The sequence below is a fragment of the Scomber japonicus genome, chromosome 7 (assembly GCF_027409825.1).
Source record: "Scomber japonicus isolate fScoJap1 chromosome 7, fScoJap1.pri, whole genome shotgun sequence".
Taxonomy (NCBI): Eukaryota; Metazoa; Chordata; class Actinopteri; order Scombriformes; family Scombridae; genus Scomber; species Scomber japonicus.
The window spans coordinates 20,205,297-20,228,182 of NC_070584.1; the positions used below are offsets into that span (position 1 = coordinate 20,205,297).

The window sequence follows — 22,886 nt, forward strand, 5'->3', positions numbered from 1 at the left end:
ATTGCTGTTGGTACAATGACTTATTCTACATAATTGACCTACGTACACATCACAGTACATTATTTGCATACATGCAGCAGGCAAACAGACAAAAAAAATGAGGGATACAGTAGGGCTGCTCGATTATGGAAAAAATCATAATCACGATTATTTGGGTCAAAATTGAAATCACGATTATTCAAACTTTTTTTTTTTTTACTTTAGAAACATGCTGCATTTATTGGACATTTGTTGTCCATTCGGCTTAATTAATGTTCTCTCCAAGCAGCAGCCTTTTATCTGCTGCTTAACGCAACACACAGCAGAACATGTGCTGAGCGGGTTAAGATGACGATAGTTCACACAACACATCCTGGTTTTTAATAATTAGTCAGTAAACTTTGCATTGTCTGACACAGGCTGAATGTTTCTATACAACGGAAAATTACAAAAAAAAACATTTCCCCCCAATTTTATTAGTTTTGAGATCGTTTGGCCCCAAAATCGTAATCACGATCAAATTTCGATTAATTGAGCAAGCAGCCTTAGGATGCACTAATATTCAAATTCTTCACAGCAATAACAGGTTGTTTGCAGAAATATCTGCACATGAAAATAATATTAGTTGCTCATTTAGTTTGTCCTTTTGTCTTTCATCTGCAAAACAGAGCTTACCCAGGAACACAATTTCACTTACCTACACACACACACTTGCATTGGTGTGAGTTGTTACTTTAAGGGATACGGAAATAGGCCAGTTGTCTTTTTTTACATACTGTATATATGTGTGTGTATATATACTAAGAAAGTTTTGTCTATTAATAAGCTCTACCAATTTAAAAAATACCAATGACGAATAGCTGTTAATGTCAGTCAAGCCTCCTAAATCAGTAAAGCGCATGTATTTCTCTTTCACCGGTCATGCTCTCAGATATGTCAGCTTGCTTTAAGATAACAATGACTTTCATAAAATGAGCTGTAGCATACATTTGAATGACAAAACAGGCTAGTGATTCAACCGATCTAATGTTAGCTAACCTGTAGTAAAAGATTCCCACCCCTACTAAAATATTTATTTATTATGGCTAAGGCTTTACAGCTACATTGTCATCATCTTTTCAAATTAGCTGAAATGTCATATTTGCGTGAATCAAAAAGTGACTTATGGTTTGGTTATTGGTGATGTGTAATCAATAGAAAGCATTTAAAAGCAGCAGTAGTGGTAGGTGTTTAGGCATATGAAAGACAAATGGATAAACAGGCCAAAATAACCAACTAACAGTATTTCTATCTGCAAACAATCTGGTATTGTTTCAAGAGTTTTCATATCAGTGTATCCCTCGTTCTGTATGTCTGACTGCTTCATGAATGTAAATGACGTACTGGTATGCGTATCTGATGTGTCTTTGTCACAGAAGTGGTAGTTAAAAAATTCCTCTAGGGTTTTTTTAAGGTCTGTGATAACCTTTAATTGAAACCTCTGAAAGACATTAAATGAATCATGCAAATAGACCCGTTTCTTTTAAATTGTCTTCCAACTGTCCAGTCCAGTTTTTTGTGATGTCCTCTGTTGGTTTGGCCTATATATGCCGGACGACTATGTCATTCAGATGAGGTGAAGGGCCACACCCCCCTATTTCCCTGACTTTTCCCTAGTTATACTTCCTTTATTTTGAATGCGCCTCTTTCACTCAGCTGCTCTGTCGCATCTTGGCCTGATGAACTCCTACTCAACCAGGTATTTTAACTTGAGGACTGAGCTCACAGCTACTTTGTGTATGTTGTTTGTGAATCTTTAAACTCTCAGCAGCTAAATACCTCACCAGTGTATGAGAAAGCGTGAAGGTCTTGAGCTGCTGTTTGTGGGGTGTGGTGATGATAACTCTGTCATGGGCTCAGATATGTAACCTCGGCTGTAAATAACTCTTTGACACTCACCAATACAGTAGTGGATGTTTAAGCCTGTTTTTCTAGTTTTGTAAATGAATTCTTTTCTCTGGCCTGCTTTTGTTTTTTTTTGTTTTTTGTGGGGGTGTCGTATGCTGTAAAAGTTTCCAGTTTACGATTTTATAGACCACACCTGCTCTCATTGTAGGACAAGCCTCCCATAGAAATGTTAACTGGCTGGCATGACTGACATGAACTTGAACCTGACAGGGGCATGTGCATGTCCGATTTGTAAAATGTTACAGATGTAAACTTGTTTTTCTATTTGTTAGTGAGAATTGGTGCTACTGCAAGTCTTTTTGGAGTTTTAGAAATCGTTGAAATCTGGGAGCTGTCTATATATTTGTTTATTGTTTATGCAAATTAATGAAAATCTCTGACTTTAATTTGCCTATCAAATCATTAATGGCTGATCTGTGTAGTACAAATATCAGAAATTAAATGTGTCCAATATACACAAGACCACACATGCTAAAAAGTAAACACTTCTACTTCTAGTCTTATAATTAACCTTGTTAGACTATTTTTAAATTCACATATCCAGGACTGAGATTTGCAGTCAGGTTATGGTATGAACTTGGTGTATTATTAACACCATGTGATAGCAATTACACAAATGCTGATAAATATTTGATGTGGCGCGTAATTTTATCTACCATCTCTAGCCGCTGTGTCAGGAAACACGCCCCTGTTTGAAGTTCACTTTCTATTCTACAAATCAGTCTGGACAAGTAGTCAAAGTGGTGGTAAATGAAGTTAACTTATGGTTGATCTTATCTCTGATCAGTGTGAACCTTTGGTGTTTAATAGAGGTTAACAACATCACACAGACTTTCATGATTTAAAAAGTCCTTGTGTTTATACAGTTAAAACCTGAAATTGAAATTGAATTATCTACTCACTATTATCTAACTATTTAAGTAACATTTTCTGTGTGAGCACAGGAAGACAAAATGGTTTGAATGAAACAGATAATAAGGACACTTTGTCCACTATAAAGTCAGTTTCAACATAATGGGGTTTCCAGTTAAGGAAGAAGGTGACCACGGGACAAACGATGTGCTTCCTCTCCTGTGCTGTGCCAAACACGCACTGATCCCTCTCATATCCAACATACTTGACATACTTTTTATTCAAATTTACATATTTGACAGGTCTGTCGGAAATAATCCACTACTATGACAACTATGGACAGATGTTACTGTGACAACAGAACTGTGAAATAATGGAGAAATAAATTAAATTCATCATACTACATTTAGCAATGTTAATGTATGTTAATGATGAAAGAAGAAAGGAGCCAACAATAAAGTGTTTGGCAGCAATTTAAACCACTCATATACAATCAGCTAGATGTGACTGTTGGAAAACTTGGACAATGTGCTCATAATGCACTTGTTTTTACTATTTTATCTTGTCGTTTCTGAATAGAGATGTGGCACTCTGGACTGTATCACCATTTTCTCTCTCTCTCTCTCTCTCTCTCCCCCTCTTTCTCTCTCCCTCCCAGCGTACATGTTTCTCTTCCTTTACTCATGTTTCTCCTCCTGTCTCTGTTTCCTCCCCCATTAAAATGCAGGAACCCGTCCACTGCTTTCTACCAGGCTTTCCGGCCTAGCAGATTACGAGGGTCAAAGCCTGTCAACGATAGGTATGAGCTCGGGTGTGTTTTACTTGTGTGTGTGTGTGTGGCCTGGAGTGGCTGGCTAAACCAGACTCTGCACCCCTTCAGCACTGCACACCTTGCAAGAAAACATTTGAACTCATCATTTGGTTTAAGTATCATTTCTCTAACAAGTAAGAAGCTTTAGTTTACAACGTGAGGACAACACTATCACATGAAATCCCAGTATGTTTTTAATTCTGTATCATAACCATTTCTGCAGTTGCGAGGCCAAAAGGTTGCGGGATACAACTGAATGTACTGAAAAATTATCACATGAAAGTAGTAAGTTTGGGCAATCCTTGTGAAATTATTTGTGTATTCAAAAACTCATGAATTGAATCTTTATTTAACTCAATTGGTGGGTTTTCTGCGTTCTGTTGAAAGGGAAAATAGCATTTTGAGACTAACGACTGAATTATATGACTTGACTTCCTGTAGATTTTAGCGTGCAAATGCATTGAGAGAAAGCATGGCACTGTCAGAAGCATCGGGCTGGCTTTTATAACACTTCTGTCCTGGCTGCGTTTCAGGGCTCTGTGACACTTTGAGTGTCTACGTTCTGTCCGTCACGAGGATCCGGTGCTCAGGTTACTCTGGCCCTTATTATGACGTGCGGTCTAATGCCAGGAGATTTCAGCATTGCAAGTAGCAGATCACATAGAGATAATATGACAGAGTTTGTGTTTTATGATGCGATATTCTACGAAGTGTGTCATTTGTATGCTCAGATGAGAAGCTGATGATACCAACTTTGCACCATTGACTAAAAAAGAACAACCTCAATTCAAATGTTTTAAGAATGGTGATCAATAAACAACTGACTGCACTAATAACTAACCTGCCATAGCTTTTGGGGCTTCTTTGTGTGAAATACTATCACCTAAATCAAAGTAACCTCACAGGTCATTTCTTGACAAATTACTTTACTGTTTTATTCATCAAGCAATCATCACCACTGTCCATCAACAGAAAATTAAAGGCGACATATTATACAGTTTTATAGGTCTATATTTATACTCTGGGGCTCTACTGGGAATCCGATATGAGAATAGACAATGTAAACAACACATGGCAAAACCGTAGCATCGAAGGCTATAGCTCATCTGCAAGGTAGAAGAAAACCGTTGCAAACAAAGCCTTCAGGACAGGTTGAAGCCTCGGCTTTTGACCTGCAGGGAGAACAGTCATATTAGTGTAATGCAGTCTTTAAGATTTCCATGAAGAGCTCCTCCACTCACTGTCGCAAATATTTTACAAATACACTTTAGTAGTTCCCACAGTCATCATAATTTTTTTAAGTCCTCTTTTTGTCTTTGTTTGTCTTTTGCTTGCATATAATGATTTATTTATTTTTCCTGTAGTTTGTCCATGATACCAAAATAATACAAAGTTCTACACAGGCTTAATTATACGTCTCGTCTCACAAACATTTGGCAGTATTTTCAGTGGATTGTTAATTATGCTAAAACATGTCACTACCTGTTGATTAATGCCACTACCTCCGACATATCAATGGCAGTTGGCTTTTACTTAAAAGTAATAATCCGTCCACAGTTTATAAGTGGTTTGTATTAGTCATTGCCACTTTTCGTTCCAATGTGCTGTGTCATTGAAGCTGTTTGAGGTTTTAACTTCCTGCGGTGGATATTTAACTGGCTGCCAACAAACATTGGCCATAAGGCGGCATCAGAGTCCTTTTATGTTGAAAATGCTGCTTGCTTGCTTTGTCATGAAATAATGACATGTGAACATTGGAGCAAAGAGCTACGGTATAACTATGTACAGTTTGAGTCCCCACACACCTGGATTAAAATTATTATATGACTTTTACTGTTCTGCCAAATGTGAGCACAATGGGACAGTGTATAATGTGTTCTGGCTAGAGGATGCACTCAGATCTATTTTTTCTGAGAATATTACAGATTATGAGATATCTACTCAGCCCTTGGGTTGACCCTGGGACAAAACTGCTCTCATATCTAAATATTATATTTAGCAGTACTGAAAATATATATCTTTAAAAAATCCTTCTCTATGGGAAAGGATGCTAATGTTTGTTATAGTGCCATTATGGTTTATATCAAAAACATAATTACAGTTTGTGTTTTTGTCTGTTATTTCACAGCATCAAAGCATAAGCATTGATTGATTTCATTAACAGATTTCTGCAGCAAAGTTGGCATGTAGGTACTCATCCACTCAAATTCATCTACACTGCAATTATGTATTACAGCTGTTGGCAAAATGGATCCAGACAGATGGGTTGAATCCAGCGTTTGTGTGCCTAATGCACTGCGGTTAGAATGAGAAGTATCAGTGATCATGTGATTGTATTCTTTTCCAAGACAAGGCGGTCCTGATGAGAAGTTGATGTTTACGTTAAGCAACAGTAGCAGTTGATCAAGTGCGTGTCTTTTGGCAAAAGATTAAGAGCTTCTGTTTGTTCCTCATCCAGTTTATGTTTGCCTGTGGGCCCTATGACTAACAGTGAAGCTTTATTCAGAACTTTTCAATTAACCGTAGTTAAACCTGAGGGAGCCGCCTCATACCTCCTCCCTTTGTCCTGCGCTAACTCTCCTGCAAGGTTGGACTTGTTTGAGGCGAAAGGGGGATTGCTTGCAAACAGTTTGAGGGCACAAAGGGAGCATTCCTGAAAGTGACTCCTTTGAGAAAAATGTAAAACCTCAACTAGGCACAGTGCCCCACAATCACTTGTGCTATTCGCACAACCAGCAGCGAAACTTTGCGCAAGTTTCTGCTATGTTGCAGGCATCAACACATGCTTGGCTGTTTATCTTTATACAACCACATGTGCTGCAGCTCAGCTCACATCTCCTCTCGTTCACAGCTTGTCTTTCAACTGCAACAAGCGAGAGATGAATTTATTTTAGCTTAACTAAATTACAAGTTACACTCTGCATTTGTAAACATTCCAGGAAAGCGATCTGTTGGCTGGCTGAATGGAGTCATTGTGAGGCTCTGATTGGTCCTGAGTAAAGCAGCAGCAGCCCTTTTAGTGCCCTCAGTTCACAGTGATCAACTTTATGATTACAGACAATAAAGAAAAGACAGATTTGTTTTCTGACTTAGCACACCTGATCAGTAGGCCTTTGCTCGACCACAGAGGGGTTTCCACTGTTTATGACATGTGGAAAAGCAGCATTTTCACTGTTGATATGCTGATGGGTAAAGACCCTGCAAATGACCGCCAATACTACTATTTGATCAATTTTTCATCAATCTGTCATTCTCATTCTCCTATTCAATAGTGGTCCTTATGCACAATATCACTAGTTTAGTTAGTATCTGCTGAAACTTGGATTCTTACCAAATACTCCTTTTTTCTCTTGGCAAAGACTCAATTGGTGTAATTGCTAACAGGCTGTGGGACATATCCTCAGAAAACCCAACCCAATTCAATTGCAAGTTCCTTCTTAGAAGCACAGGCAACAGTAAGTACATAATTTTGAACGGATTACTCAGCACTTCTACAGGAGGTATCCCCCTCCAGCGAAATCGCTAACTGTAGGCCTTAATGGACGTGACATGACTTGATATTGTGCAGAGCTCTAATCATAAACTTAACAAGCCTTTTAGATGCAGGAATGATGATGATGGATGGAGATCATAACCATCAAAGATTTAAACTGCTTACATAACAGACCTCATGTCTCAAAGACGGCACTGTATGGGGGCACCATTTTCATCCTGTCAACTTTATCTTTGGAAACTTTGCTGACATTTGACCTTTATTTATCCGGGAAAGGTTTGCTGAGCACACATGTCCCTTTCAGCAACGTATTGCATCACACTTAGTCAGTTAAAGGCATTCATACCCAGGAGATACCCAATATAACCATAGACGTCTACTGTTCGCCATTAAATGTCCCCACTGGACCCGCAGAGGGTAAAACACTTCACTGATAGGTTTATGAATAATTGTCTGAATATCTGGTTTTTAATCAGACAAAATAACCTTTTACTCAAAGAAATGAGAATGAAGGCATTTTCACTATTTTCAGCCGTTTTATAGATAAAATGATTAATCAAGGAAATAATCGTCAGATGAATTGATCATGAAAATAATTGCCCTAAAGCACAGAAAGATCTGGAGTTTACCTCGAACTCAATTTTCCCTCTCAGGTAATGGTAAAAACAGTTGATCCTGGGGCCATAAACCCATTTTCTAATCTTTAAGATGATTTACAGGCTGTATCTCCAGTGTGTAATGTCAAGTCATGATTTAAGCTCAGGGTTTGCCAAAGCCAGCCAGAGTTAAGAACAATGGCTGAGACGTGTTAGACCTGATGTTTTTGTAGTATTGTGCCTAATGACATTAGGCTGACCCAAACCCTCTACTTCAGAGAGCAAGCCCAAATGAGGCCAAGTCCTTGATCCCGTGATAAATGCTCTGCTGAATACAGAGGCTCATTAACAGTGAGGCGCTTGGATTTTCCCATTAAAGCTCCAGGAGTAACACTATTACTTTTAACACATTCCAGTGGGGTCTTAATCCATATTAAGCCAAAACAAGTGGCACAGGTTCAAATCACTTGGGGAGGCAAAGGAAAAGGTAGTGAAATATGATACAGTGGTGCATGGTGGACGCTTAAGATCTGGTTTTAGTTGAACACCATTTTGGCATTTAGTGATTATTTAAGGCTGGAGAACCCCATGCCCTGGATCCCCTGCTGGGTTTACATATGGCATTTGATGGCCACATTGCACTGGCCCTGTTCACACCTAGCATTAACATGGATCTTGAATGATCTTATCACAAGCGGAAAGCTCTAAGTACAACACGTGTAAATGCTCCCAAGATGCATTGAGAGCCAATCACTCAGACCATATTCGGAGGTTGACGCTGGTTGTGGACGGATCACCCAAGACGCAACTTAATGCCAGGTGTGAACAGGGCTGTGACTCTTTATCACTTCACTTCTTCAGGAGCCCGAGGAGTGGCTTGACAAACATTAACAAGCATTCCTGCCAACAGTAATTTAGCCCTTAGACAGACTAAAATAATGAGGATGAAACCTTTCCGCTTTCTCGAGAATACATATTCTATCTGATATTAGGCCTTTGGGAGGCTCAATTGCTTCTTGTGCTCCCTGTCAGCCGGTTCATCTACCAAGATGTTTGCTGCATGTGTCTCCGCTCGCCCCAATGGGCTTTGAGCACGTCACGTAGGGACTTAACAGAGTGAGGCGTTGTGTGTTTTGTGAGTCTGGAGATTATGTAACAGGCAAGGGTGCGAAGGGGACAGTTCCTTCAGCCTGTTTATGAGGAAGCTTGATGGCAGCAGACACACCTATACATGACTCTGATTTAGTGCTGGAAAAATAAAAAACCTCCATCTCCAGACAAGGGGTCTCTGAAGTCTTATGATGTTTATTCTCCATTGTGTCAGTGTGGACAACATATGTAGGCCAACACGTCCAACAGTACAGTCTCCAAAAAGCCTCATATTAACATACTCCCAACATCCTGCAATTGTCACCATTGTTTGACTCTAAGGTGCAATAAGGACAAATTATTTGTTTTGTGACTATTTTAGTTCAGTATGCAAATTAAAGTAATTGTCGGGAATGCTAAGTATTTATCACCAAATACCAAGTGTACTTTGTCTTCTAGGCAATGCATTTCCCCCTCATAAATCAGCTTTGAGCTCATTTGTGAACCATGGCAAGCATGTTGATGGTATGTACAGTTGCTCCCACACCAGAAAGATTTATATGTTCACATCACAACTACCAGACAAAAGATAAAATCAACAACAAAATATTTCTCTTGTGATATGATCTAATTACAATTGTTAATAACTATAATTGAAAAGATAAGTTGATTAGACAAGAAAATTATTTGAGAAATAAATTATGTATTACAAGTAAAAAAAACAAAAACTTCCAAAAAAAATTACATTTCAAGATGTAACCATGGAGGGCAAATAGTTGCAGCCCTTATTAGACTTGTCCCAGTTAAAAATACTCATTTTTTTGTCTCTTAAAACAAGTGAAGGCATTTTTAAAGTGATCAGAACATGCTACAACTAACGAAATAATGATATTTGACCTCAGAGATATTCTTTCCATAAATGAATCTCCACTAAATGTTTTAATTGACTCCACTGGCTCATATTCAAACGTGTTTTGTGACAGAAGTTGATGGAAAACTGGATGCGACCGGTCCCATGATCTAATTTATGTAACTAGATGGGTAAACATGAGGGGCTCACAGGTCCCCTGTTGAGAACTAACGCCCTCTTGTAAAAATACTGGTGTCTTTGTTTTCAGAGAGGGTGATCATTAGTTGAGCAGCGTGTTGAGGGGCCGCCTTGGTTGGTTGCTAGAGTCATGCAGTTATTTTGACCTTTGCAATACGTCAAAAAGAGAAGCTGCTTTTGAGTTTCTCTGAACTTTCTACAAACCGTTTTACATTTACATGTGGTCTGATAGTTTTGTGAGTTTCACTTGCTAGTTTACAACTTCTAAATTGGCAACAAGCACAGAGGTCAGAGCTTGCGGCGTGGCCGTGTTCCTGTAACTTTTGAATGATTTTGGCTCATTAATAAAAAATAATGAGCAATAATTCCTTTAAAAACAACTGACTCATTTTTTCAGCCAGTTAATAAAACGCCCTCATAAAATGGAGGCCTCTGGTTGATTTCTGCCATGACAATGAATTCATTGTGATCATTTAGGGAAGACATGACTGAATTGCTGCTGCCTCAGGCCGCTGCTGCTGTGTCAACTAATTGGAGCCTTTGCTGACCTCCTCTGGTGAAGCAGCTGAACTGCAGCTTTCAAATCAAGGAAGTCGGGCAAAAGCAGATATCTGCATGTATATGAAAGAGAGCAACAGTGAGTCGTCAGTGAGTGCATTCCTCTGTTGTTGCAGCCCCCACCCTCCACCGTCCAGCTATTGTTTTGAAACACACTCATCGAGGAGAGATGGAGGTGGTGGATGGGTGGGTGGGGGGGGGTTATCACTGGAAGACTGAGGTCTAATTTATTCAGCTGCCTCCCCCCACAGTGATCGTTTGTATGCTTTGGGTCGGGGAAGTGTGCCGGTGCATCTGCGCCCTAATAAAAAGCACATTGGGTTTTTTCTGATGTTGTAAAGCATCATGTGACAGACCCAGAGACATGGTGGAGACCACACTTTGCTCCTGCACGTGTCTTCATGTCATATAGAGCCACACATTGAGTCTGCTGACAGTACTTAAGGCGTTCAGCTGACCCCTTTTTTTCTCTTGAACAATCTGCAGCATCAAATGTGAGACATGCTGATGGTGGAAACGTTGGCTGAAGTGGGTATTGAACACAAAACTTTGTGGTTCCAGCAGTGTTTTGATAACCAGACCCCAGAAAAGAACTTGACTGTGCCGTGTCCCAGCGTGATGGTGGCTCTGACACAGATGTCTGGGTTTAGAGGCACTGGCCTCGGGGCCGGAGGTGTCCAGAGCTGGAATTTGGTGCCTTGTGGTCCTTGAGTCGTTGTTGTGTGTGTGCGTGTGTGCGTGTGCGTGCGTGTGTGCGCACTGCAGCAGTCTGCAGGGAAGGCCCATGTTGAGGTTAACTCAGCAAGCGATCCTTACATAAACCACCACATGTCTTCCTCCTTGAATAAAATGTACAGTTTGCTTTGTTTTTTTTGGACACTGAATGGCAACAAATTTGTGGGTGTTTTTCTTTTTTTTTCTTTGTTTTTGTCCACCCAACATTTCTTATACTCCCTCAGGCCAAATCTACCGATCACTCAATAAACTGAACTAATTCAATCCAACCTGCTCGTTTTTTGTTTTTGATAAAAACACATTCCACCCAAAGCTTGCAGACATTCTTGTCCCTCGTTGTCCCAGATGTGTAAATGCTCATTTCAAAGGCAGGAATGTGTTGTCCTCACGTTGTTCATCGACCCTCAGATCACACAACCAAGTTGCTTGCTGTGGAATGCAACATATTTACCCCGCTTGTCATCACATGAGTGTACTGTAGATATGTGGTGCTAAAAACAAACTGCTGTTTAATTGCTCTGTAATCTGACAAGAATTCATAAGAGTAGCTTAAATGAGTTGACTTTTTTTCGGGTCATGCCTCATGTTTTTTTTTTTTAATTGCCCCAGGAAAGAGAGGAAGAGAGAGGAGGAGGAGGAGGAGGAAGAGTGTAGAAATGTAGAACAAAAACTGATTACTCACAAAGCACATGAAATCACCCGGTACATTCAATGTGACTTTAAAACGATACTTCATTGAGCTGATATAAGCTCAATGTCAGTCTGATCAATAAAAACTTCCACTATTCTCATCTGCCTTTGAGTTCCTGGCACTAATATACAGTCCAATAAACAGATCCACCAGCTTAATCAGCTTTTCAGGCAGATGCTTAATAAAACAACCACATTAAAATGATGCTGCACAGTCAACTTATAGCAATTTAAAAACACCTGGTGCATGAAAACTGAGGTGGACACGTCAGTGCAGGACTCAGTTTGAATCCCACGATTGAAGATTAATTCATTTATTGTTGCAGAAAAAAAATAACATTATGTAACACACAAAGAACAGAAACAGCAAGAGTTCAGAGCGAATCTTCTGAATAAGTCGTCCTGTATAGTTTTTGGCAGACAGTGGCATTGAATGATGTTGTAAATGAGTTGTGGGAGGGAGACGCTGAGGCTAACTCCGCCCCGTTGTTTTCTCACCACGTGACCGAGCGGAGCGGGGGTTTAAGACGCTCACAGCTCTCAGGCAACGAAGTAGTGTCCGTGCTTTAACTCAAGTTGGACCAGGTTTATTTTTTATTGTCAAACTATTGAGGAAACTTTTGTTGAACAAACAGCAACATGCGCTGCAAAATGAGTTACAGCCTGCCCTGCTCGCCGGGGACCTCACCGACATATTCGGGACGTTTGATGGCTTACAGGGCGAGATGCGTCAGGTAATGGACTTTAAATATGAAGTTAACCACTGTTTAAACTCAAGGATTAGTTTATTCTTACATGGTCTGAGTTTTTAGTTTAAACACATGACTGTATTGTATAGGGCTATATTTCTTTACCTGGACTGAAGACATTTAACTCTCAGCTGGGTGTCTCGTGCCATCTTGGGACTATTTGCGCTCTCTGACTCTGTGTCTCTGTCTCTATTTCGCTGTTCGCTGCTCCCCTCACGTTTTTCTGCTATTTCACCATCAGCTGTTTGGTATGCAGACCACTCTCACCGAGCTCTGTTTGTGGCACACCAGCGTGTTTTCCATAAGTGGGACATCTGGTTTTACTGTGAGCCCCCCCCCCCCTCACCCCCTGAATTGCCCACAACTCGCTACGTGCGCTCCAGCACGCAGGATATAATATATAGGTTAAGAGCTCCATATGATCCCCAAACCGGTTCCCCAAGCGCCATCACACTTTTGCACAATAGATATTTTTGAATCTCAAGGGGACATGTTTTAGGCTATATTTTATATGTTTTTTTTAATTATCCCGATTGTACTACAACTTGTGTGGATATAAATCAGGTTAATTAAAGAGTTTCTATGTCCACACGTGATCAGTTTAACACGATTTATAGGTTTTCTCTTATCAGTTCTTCTCGTACATATATATTAAAACTTAAATACATTTTCTGCACATTATGTTCCCTCTCATGTCTCATATGTATGTCAGAGCACCTTCTAGTGGCCTGCAAACGAGTCGCTCCATTTTTTCCCCCTCTTTCTGTTTTTGCATCCACATAGGAGCTGGGCGGTGGGGTTGAGCAAGAGTCTTTCTAGAGAATAATCTGTTGAGACGGATTATTATCCCCGTCTCTTTTTGATTTGGACTGTGATTTAAAACTCCGAAACGTGGCATCGTTGTGTTGTATGAGAAGGAAGCTTTTAGTTTGGCAGAGTAAGTTTATCGTCTTTTGTGTGTTTAAGGGATTCGTCTTTCTTTCTTCCCCTCTCTCTCTCACACACATGAGGAGGGGGGGGTTGGAAAAAAAATGTCGCTCTGAAGTGATCCGAAAACAAAACGGGATGCAAGAAGAAGTGATGTGGATGTTCGATATTTCACCACAACCTGATAAAAACGTGTTGTTAAACAGAGGATGGAGAACAATGGGATTCACGGGGTAATGTTATCTGATCGTAGACAGCAGCAGCAGCAGCAGCCGCACCCGGACCACGCTCCACGCTCCTTCACTGTGATCTGTTTTCATTATACAGCAACAGTCCTTTCTGTTTTTCCACGGAAAGATTTTAGGATGATGTGTTTGCATTCACGTAGCTTCTTTTGTGCATTGTACTTCGCAATCATCACCCTTTTTTAAACAAGTGGCCATTGTTTGTTCGTGTGTGTGTGTGTATGTGAGAGATCATCTTCTTAATCATGCGTTACTTAGTTTAATCTAGAGTTGACATCTAGTCATACTGATATCATCCATCATGTGTGACTACTAAATTGCTGTTTTTTAATTTGAATTTACACCAGGTCAAGGTTATCTGAACAGCTTAGTATCCTTGTAGCTTCAGTATCAATGTAGCACTTAACAGCCCTCTCCCCCCCCCAAAAAAATAACTGGGCCCATTGTGTGGTTTCTGTTACAAAGGCAACAGATGCCTCCAAACATTTTCTGGCTCATCACTTGGAGCTTTCTGACAGCACAGTAGAGTGTTTAGCATGAGACTTCTTCACCCATCATCCCCTTAATCTGTTGCTTTTTCATATAAATCTCCAGCATTGCTCTTAGCATGGTCTGTTTGTTACTTACCTTCTCTCTGGAGGCGTTCTATTTTCGATCTTTGTGTTTTGGAAAGGGGATATTTATATTCATCTCATATCTGTTCATCTCATTCTGCTGCCAGTTTATTTACATACGGGAAAGTCTTCACCTGAAATACCAGGGAAATTGTGTGTGGCCGTGTTTGAGCTCTTTAAGGAAGAGATTTGGCATCTGGTGAATGTGAAAGCACTGATATCGATCTAAACTGTGTGATAAATGGTTATTGTGTATTCACTCTGGCTCTCTCTCTCTCTCCACAGTGCATCTGGTGCCAGCGTAGTTGCCATCGATAACAAGATTGAACAGGCCATGGTGAGTTTTCCACATACATAGAGGAGGGTTGCTAAAAAAAAAAAAAAAACACTTGGAGGAATGTTTCATGTTCATAAAATTTAATTTACTGTTCTGAACAACCATATTTCCGGTCTTAGTCAGAACACAATAGAAATTCATAAATATTCAGTTTCGCCCACGCAGTTGGATGATGGACAGGTGATATCTAAAAAATGTAGTTGCAAAACCCTCATGGCTATGACACGCAGTGCTAGAGATATTTCCAGATAGAGATCTCACATTTCTACTTTAAGCTCTGAGATGCTGGATGGCCTATTTATTTCTTTGACAACCAGATAGACTGTTTTAAAAGTTTCTATTTTTTAGTGAATGTCACTTTGAAATGAATCTGTCTCGTATGCTAATTTCAGTCTCTCTCTCTTTGTCTCCTCTTATTCTCAGGACTTGGTGAAGAGCCACCTGATGTACGCTGTTCGTGAGGAGGTGGAGGTGTTGAAGGAGCAGATCAAGGAGCTGTACGAGAGGAACTCGGTGCTTGAACGCGAGAACGCTGTGCTGAAGTCGCTGGCCAACACGGATCAGCTCAACCAGCTGACCAACCAGCTCACGCAGGGCAGTACATCGCCGCCGCTGCAGCAACAACTGGCGCTCGTCACAAACAGCAACACCCCCTTAGTTCACCATGAGGGGAGTCAGAGCGTCCCTCATCAGCCCAACATCACCTCGGCGTGATCCCCCTTTCCCTGACACACACGCTCAAACACACACCTCCTATGGACAGGAGTGGAAAGATCCTGTTAGTAAAGACAACAACTATTACCGTCCCCTTAGCTCCATAAAGCAAAAGGCTCAGCTCTGCGTTTAATATGCTCCATTTGAAGAAAAATCAACAACAGCAACATCATTGTTTGCCACAGAGAGCCATGCTTCAGTGTGTGCATGCTGCCGTCACCGGGCCTTTGCATTATTAAGACATTTACCACCCCTCAAGAAGTCTTACTGTGGCCCTGCGGTCGGCTGCAAGAAAGCTGCAAAAGAAGAAAAATAAATGGCGGGGTCAGGGGAGCCAGAGTGCATCATAAAACTGTATGCTGTTCTTGTGCAGGACACGGGGTCTAAGGACACAGAGAGCTTGATTTGTTGGGGTAACAAGTGGTCGAAGAGGACAGGTACAACCCTGCGAGGGGCCAATGTGGCAACGCAACATCCAGCAGGGACATCATACTGTCCTCCCAGTATCCCCACCCCACATCACTCCAGGGCTGGAAGTGGCCAGAGGGCCGAGGGAGAAGTCGGGGAGAGGGTTCGTCCTCCACGAGCAGATAACGAAGCCTGCGGGCGCCTCTCTGCTCGAGTGGAGCGAGTCGAGTGCCTCGGCTTGTTATATGCTGCAACAAAAAAGCTTGTGTTGTTTTCTCAGAGCCACCATACTTTGACATGAATCATAATACTTATTAGTTCAGTTTTAGTATTTGCATTTATTTATTTCAGGGCTGCTATTTTCATAATGTAAATGAACAATGTCATGGAGATACTTATTAAAAACAAAAAAAAGAAAACTCTTTGGTCTTTTGGTATTTTAGAATCTGTCAGGTATTAAATTTGGTAGTCTCTTGCAACATGTAGATCTCAGTAAGTAGGCAATAAGTTCCATAAAAGACATTTTTTTTCTTCTCATGAAATAGTGCTAACACTAAAGCCGAGCTTACATTAGGTGAAATCCAGGTTGAATGTATATTTTGTAAAGTGTAAAGTATTAAGAGTAAGGAGGGGTTTGTACAGGAGAAAAACCTGTTAAGATGTGGAATATGTGATGAGATGTTTCGATAAAGAAAACTATTCATTTACTTTTTCTAGACTTTTCTTTGTCAAAACAAAAACAGAAATGAATTTGGGGGGTTTGGTTTTGGGGGGATGAAAAGCTGTGAAAATTGTTCGACCTACTTTATAACCAAAGACGCAAAGCTCTGTAAGTCTGTCGTTTTTTCCATTTTTAAATGCACACTCTCTATATTTTTTTTCTACTCTCTCCTTCCCTATATTTTTTGGTTTTGCATGTTCTGCATGATCTATAATCAAACCACTTTCTTACCTCATGTTTTAATCCAGCACTCTTAATTTTCTGTCGGGCTGTCAGTCTGGAAGTGACTGTGAAAGGATCTCTGAAGGAAAAAAAGGAATAATGGGCAGAGAGGGGTGGAGTACGTAGGTGAGAGTAAGAAGAAGTAAAGAAAGGAAAGGTGTTAGCGTCGGTTGAAGGAAGAGGCTTGTGTGCAAAACAGTCAGAAAAGGAGCCATCTTTTTCTTTTTTTCTCCCTTTTTTTCATGTTAATGCTGTGTTGAATTTCATATGCAGAAAAAAGGTTTTGTTACATTGCAGATTTTAATGTATTTAACAAATGCAGCATTTAGATTTCAATTGTAATGTACCAACACTTTGCTTACAAAGGAAAAAAAAAAACAACTAAACAAACTATCCGCAAAACAAAAAAAATGGAAACTATTAAACATTTCACAACTGAAAGCTGGAACACCCAGTCCATTGTGTATGAGCATATTATGGGATGTCCTGTCTGTGTCACGTCTTTTGTGCCTCCTGTGCCGTCACCTGCCGTTGTCAGGTGATCCGGTTTCTTTCTTCGTGGCTTAGAACCAAACCAAAATGCTTGGTAATTGTACAATCAGTCATCTTTCTACAGAATGGACTCTTTTTTTTTTTTTTTGCAAATGGGCTTATTTCTCTCTAGATTTTTTTTCTCTTTTTCTTTCATTTGAAGGAGATGCCGTGTACATGCCAAGTGTACTGTATGGAAGTGATCACTGAGCCTTGGAGAAAATATCTTAACAATGCCCTTGTAATGTGCTGTTCAGACAATTTTAGTTTTCAGTCAAAAATAAATTACTGTTTTATTAAGAATGGCTTCATGTGTTTTTATTCTCCCTCCTCCTTTGTGACCAGGTAAATCACATGGGTCTAAATACAGATCGTTTTCCCTCTTTCACATGTTTTGTAACCATGAATACATTTTTTTATTTCATAACAGTATTTTCAGTTTCATAACAGTTCCACATTTCTGACAAATGGGCTTGACCTGCCACATTAACAAAAGTAATGTGCCAAGATGTCAGTCTGTGACAGTGGGTTTTCTTCACAGTAGGCAATTTGATTCATTAAAGTAGACGCTTGTAACATCTAATAACATTAAAGAAGACTTTGTTCTATTAAAGTGTCCCAGCAAGCTGTGATAGTGAGCCAGCGTGCACGATACCATGATGACCCTAAACCTGGAGCAGCTAAATGGAATTCAGCCATCATCACTAACATTTCTTAATATTACTTACAACAATGTTTTACTGTGATGTGTCAAAATGTCTCCTGAGAAAAAGCACCATTGCTGTGCACTTCCACAAGATGACCACAAGAAAAGGGTCCCATATTTTGTAGAACTGAAATGACTTGTATTTCAAAGTAAAGACCTCCATGTGGATGAATTCCAATAGATTTGACCAGTTGTGTTATAACAGGAGGATGTTTGGACACTGAAGAAATACTGTGTACATCATGTAGCAATGAACAAGAGAATTTTAAGCAGCTGAAACGTATAAATCTGCAGGATACAATCAATTGGGGCAAGGCTAGGAGTTCTTGCAAATTATCCTCATTAAAGATATACAGTTACATCCAAATATACAATGTAAATATGTTTTATCTTCAGTCTTACATTTAGAACAGGTTCTAGACCAGTGTGACAGGAAGTCTACAATATGGTTGTTTTTTTAAGTATATGTCATTGACAAAAAAAAAATCTAAATTCATTTTCATTTTCTGTTTTTATCATAACAGAAGTGTAAATGGAGGGCAAAATAAAATCTAGTGAAAGGAAAAAATTGAAATAGACAGGGCAGGAGCAGTAAGGGAGAGAAAAGATAAATATCCTTTATAAATACAATTAAAAAAGAAAACTAATTAAATGTGTTTAAAAAAAATGCTACAATAACATTCAATGTATACTCTTGTGTTTTTATGAATGAGTCTGAGTTTATCAAATATGTTACATCTCAAAGGAAAAGGGTGGTAATGACCTTAGTGAATTTAAAAAAGTACTTTTGAGATAATCTATGATGGGAACATCTCCAGTACTGTTTCAACAAGCTAATGACATTATGCACATAACATTCCAGTTAAACCACCCATAAAAGGGCCCAAATCTTTTTCCCCGCAATTCCCGAGTACACAGGAGACTCTGATAGTCATCTGTTGAATCTGATTGTTGGTTTGGAGGAACATTGTGAGGAATTTCCTTCAATAAACAGTGACCATGGTTCCTCAAGGAGGACAGATAAAACAAAACCATCTGCTTTTTTTTCTCTAGAGCACGGGGGAAAGGCAACACCTGCACGGAAGCATGTACGTGTCAGCTGAAATGACTTCATCCTTAGTCACTCATCACCTACCTGTCATTTCAAACATAAATTAACACTCCATACCTGTTCAGAGAGGTAATTATTTTCAAAGCGGCTTTGGCATGAGGTGTCATATCCTTCATCAATATTTCTTTGGAGCTTTTCTGCTGTTGGATTGTTGGATGCCCATATCAGTGTAACTTGTCAGAGCCTGTCTTTTTTTTTCCCTGTGTAAAATTTCGTTTTCACTTACCAGGAAGTAACTCTGGATTGTTTGGCAATGTACGTGACGTTTGTCATGACCTAATTCAAACTGTGGATGTCAGACTTGCCTTTCAACATAGATCAAATATACCAACTGATCTGTAATAACTCTTCTATGTCATGGAAGAAAGGTTATTAAAGGGTGTTTAGTTTCACCACATCATGTGAATTCATATAGTCCTTTGAAACTTCCGTACTGCTGTAGTGATGAAGCTAAAGCTGGGTAAACCATGTTCAGGATGGTGCTCATCGTAATAATCCTGTTGTGTTGTGTTGTGGGTTGTGCAAGTTTTTTTTTTTTTTATCATCATAGAAACTGATGCTCTTAATATAGTAAATGCAGCACACCTTTCTTTCATCCTTGAATCCTGCAGGCTGAAATTGTACTTAGGAAGCAGATAAGATTTAATAATTTAAGATTATTTTGTTGCTATTGGGAACCATAATTTAAAGTGCTGTGGTGCACCTGCAACTTATTTCAAAATTCAGCTGCAATAGATATGACCAAAAAAAAGGGACAGCCCACATCACCCCAGTTTTTAAATCCCTACACTGGTTGCCAGTTAGCCACATAAAATCAATGACAATAAAATTGTATTACTTATTCATAAATCTCTACATAGAGCTGGTCCTAAATATATTGACTGATATGCTTGAATAGTATAACAGTACAAGACTTCTTAGATCACTGGTAGTGGACTGCGAGCTTGGGGCAAAATCTAAACAAAGAGAAGTGGCTTTTAGTCTTTATGCTGTAGAGCACTGGAACCAACTGCCTGATAGCCTCAGGAAGGCCCCAACCCTTGCAGCTTTAAATTTGGACCAAAACCCTCACTGTTCTTTAAACTACATATTATGGTCTTTATGTATCAAAATTATTATTAATCGGGCCATTTATTTTCATTCTTTTACCTTTTTATTGTATTTTTCAGTAATTTTATTTCTGTATAGACTTTATCTCTTATATTTTGCTCTTTTTCAATTAACTTCTACTTTAACTTGTCTGTACAGCACCTTGAATCTACCTCTGTGTATGAAACGTGCTTTATGAATAAAGCTGCATTGTCATAAATCATCTCTGATCTTTACCGATCACTATCTGTGACATGTTGACATAAAGGATTGGATGGGTGGGGAGTCACTTTTCTGCGAACAAAGCCTGACCTACTAACCTTTTGAAATATGCGTTCTCTCTCTCAAAAAAACCCAATCTTCATAATCTGCATTACAGTAGGACTGTACAATTACAGATTGCTGTGAAACACAAAATGTTAAGATATTGGGAGCCACACCATTTCCTTAAGACTTCCTCCTAAGTTTTCATATTTTCACTTTGGTCAGAGGGGTTTTGCACTTATTTATACTTTGCTGAGGAAAATGTCAGTTTCATAACCTTTGTTTCTGTGTTTACAGGTGCCACCATGTGAATCCAATTTCCCTTTTAGAGTTTTATTTAGTTAAATGTAATCTGATCAACTATTACGTAGCCTCAAAGAGCCCTCCTGGTCCTTTTTCTATCTCAGTGTCTGAATTGACTTTTGGACGGCCTTAGATTTTTATTTGATCTAATTTGTGTTTTCAAGCTGTCTAAAATCCTGCTAAAATCACGTTAGAAAGGTTTTTTTCTCCTCGTCAGGAAATGATGAGACACTGTGTTTCATCATGAACTGTGACACTAGGTGATAGATTTTGCATGACATGATTTCATCCTTTAATGCTTTTCTGACACCACACTTCTTTCTGTGTTGGATTTGCAACGTAACATGTGTCCTAAACTCTCAGAATAGAGACAGTCTTGTCTTTGTTTTGGCTGCATGTGAGAAAATCCTTCTCTGAATTTCTTACCTCTACACGAATCTACAACATAAAAGAGTAAACTTCAAAAGGAAAATTATTGCAAGACGATCAATGTGACAGATCTGCCTATTCATCTACTTCCCACGTATCATGTATGTTCCTGCCTCAGCAGGTTTCAGCTCTGAGTCACCAGGTCTCATTCAGAGTTGTGGTAAGACTGGGGAGTGTCTTCCATGTCACTGTTAACAAATACAGTTCAGTAGAGGCAAGTATATGAATGGTTGAAAGCTAAAATCAACATCTCCTCCTTCTATAACTTGATTATCAACTTGTCCTGACATGGCCTAACTCTTGACGAATATGTAATACGTGTCAGGAGTCAGGACACATATTATCCACATTCAGAAGAACATACTGTATTATGAGACTGAAATTAGCCAGACCATCTAGTGCAGAGTTTTTCAAAGTGGGAGGCGAGCCTTCTTGAGGGGACTTCAAACTGTTTCAGGATTATGACATTAGTTATTACATTAGCTATAAAAAGGACATCACATAGAATTGCCTAAATGTCTGTGATTTGGTTAAAGAGATAGTTCAAAGAAACAGTAGTTTTGGGGAATTTGTTTTTACTGTTTTACCACTTACCCAGAATCATAAACTAATAAATGCCTTCAGACAGACTTTGTGTAGTCTGAAGTAGTCCAACAGCAATATCAATCTTGGCTCAGTTATTGGGATCAAATTACATAATCATGATCCCATGATGAGAGTATTGATACCAACCTTTAGAGACTGGTTGATAAATAAATCCAATTGAATTCATTTAATTTTTTTCATTTTCTGTCACAAACATCTAACCCTAACCCAACCCAAAAAGGCAGAATTAAAATATTTCTTGAAGAAAAATGAATTGCCAGTTTTCTTTTTTAAGAATAATTTTAAAATATAAATAGACAAAAAAAACAGGGAATCATAAGAGTAAAACCGATACAGTACAGTCCAAACTATATTATATCATCAATTAATGCTGAGAGTTCATACCAGACACAAACACAAAATAGGAAAAAAAATCTGGGCAGCAGTGTATTTTAATATATTCCTAGTGAGCAGTCAAGTCCATTTTATTTATATAGATTAAAATGGAAATTTTGCCTTACAGGGACTTGCTCTTTCCTCATCAATTTGGTTAAGGAAAAACTCCCCTAAAAACCATTTAACAAGAAAAAAGGAAATATGACCTGATTTTCCCTTTGTTGACAAAATACTGACTATTATGGATTTTATAATCCTCTCTTAACATTGTTAAGTCTCATATTGTTGTACCACAGTCTCTAATTCATCATATGATGTCACAAGCAGAAGGAAGTCTTGTGTAAACTCTGTGGTGATTCGTGCGTTGCAGCCACTGCCCATTTGTGTGTGTGTGTGTGTGTGTGTGTGTGTATTATGAAAGCACAATTACTCACTATTCACCCATCCACAGCCACGCCTAACAATGACTGGGGATGACGTTTACTGTTAAATTCTGTGCTCTATCCTGACTCACTAACATCCGGTGATTACTGGATTAACACAAAGTTCAAGGCTGTGGTGCCATCATGTGGGTATTATATGTAAGTGCCTCCCAATGTGCTGAGGGCAGTCGAGGATCCTTCATGGTGTACCCACTTTTTATACATTAAAACATTGTATATATTAAAGCTTTTGTAGCTTTAAAGATGAAAAAAAAAATCATGACATTTTCTGACAGTATCACATTCACAGTATAG

At 39.2% G+C, this 22,886-nt stretch overlaps 1 protein-coding gene across 1 annotated transcript in view; it reads left to right on the forward strand.

Moving 5' to 3' along the window:
* tsc22d2 (TSC22 domain family 2) overlaps nt 1-17,569 on the forward strand; it is a 36,843-nt gene extending 19,274 nt beyond the window's left edge. The window contains exons 2-3 of the mRNA XM_053322188.1: nt 14,619-14,670; nt 15,094-17,569. Coding sequence (XP_053178163.1) covers nt 14,619-14,670; nt 15,094-15,384 — 343 coding nt within the window. The 3' untranslated portion in view covers nt 15,385-17,569. The remainder of the gene's footprint in view (nt 1-14,618; nt 14,671-15,093) is intronic.
* Nucleotides 17,570-22,886: the final 5,317 nt, after the last annotated feature.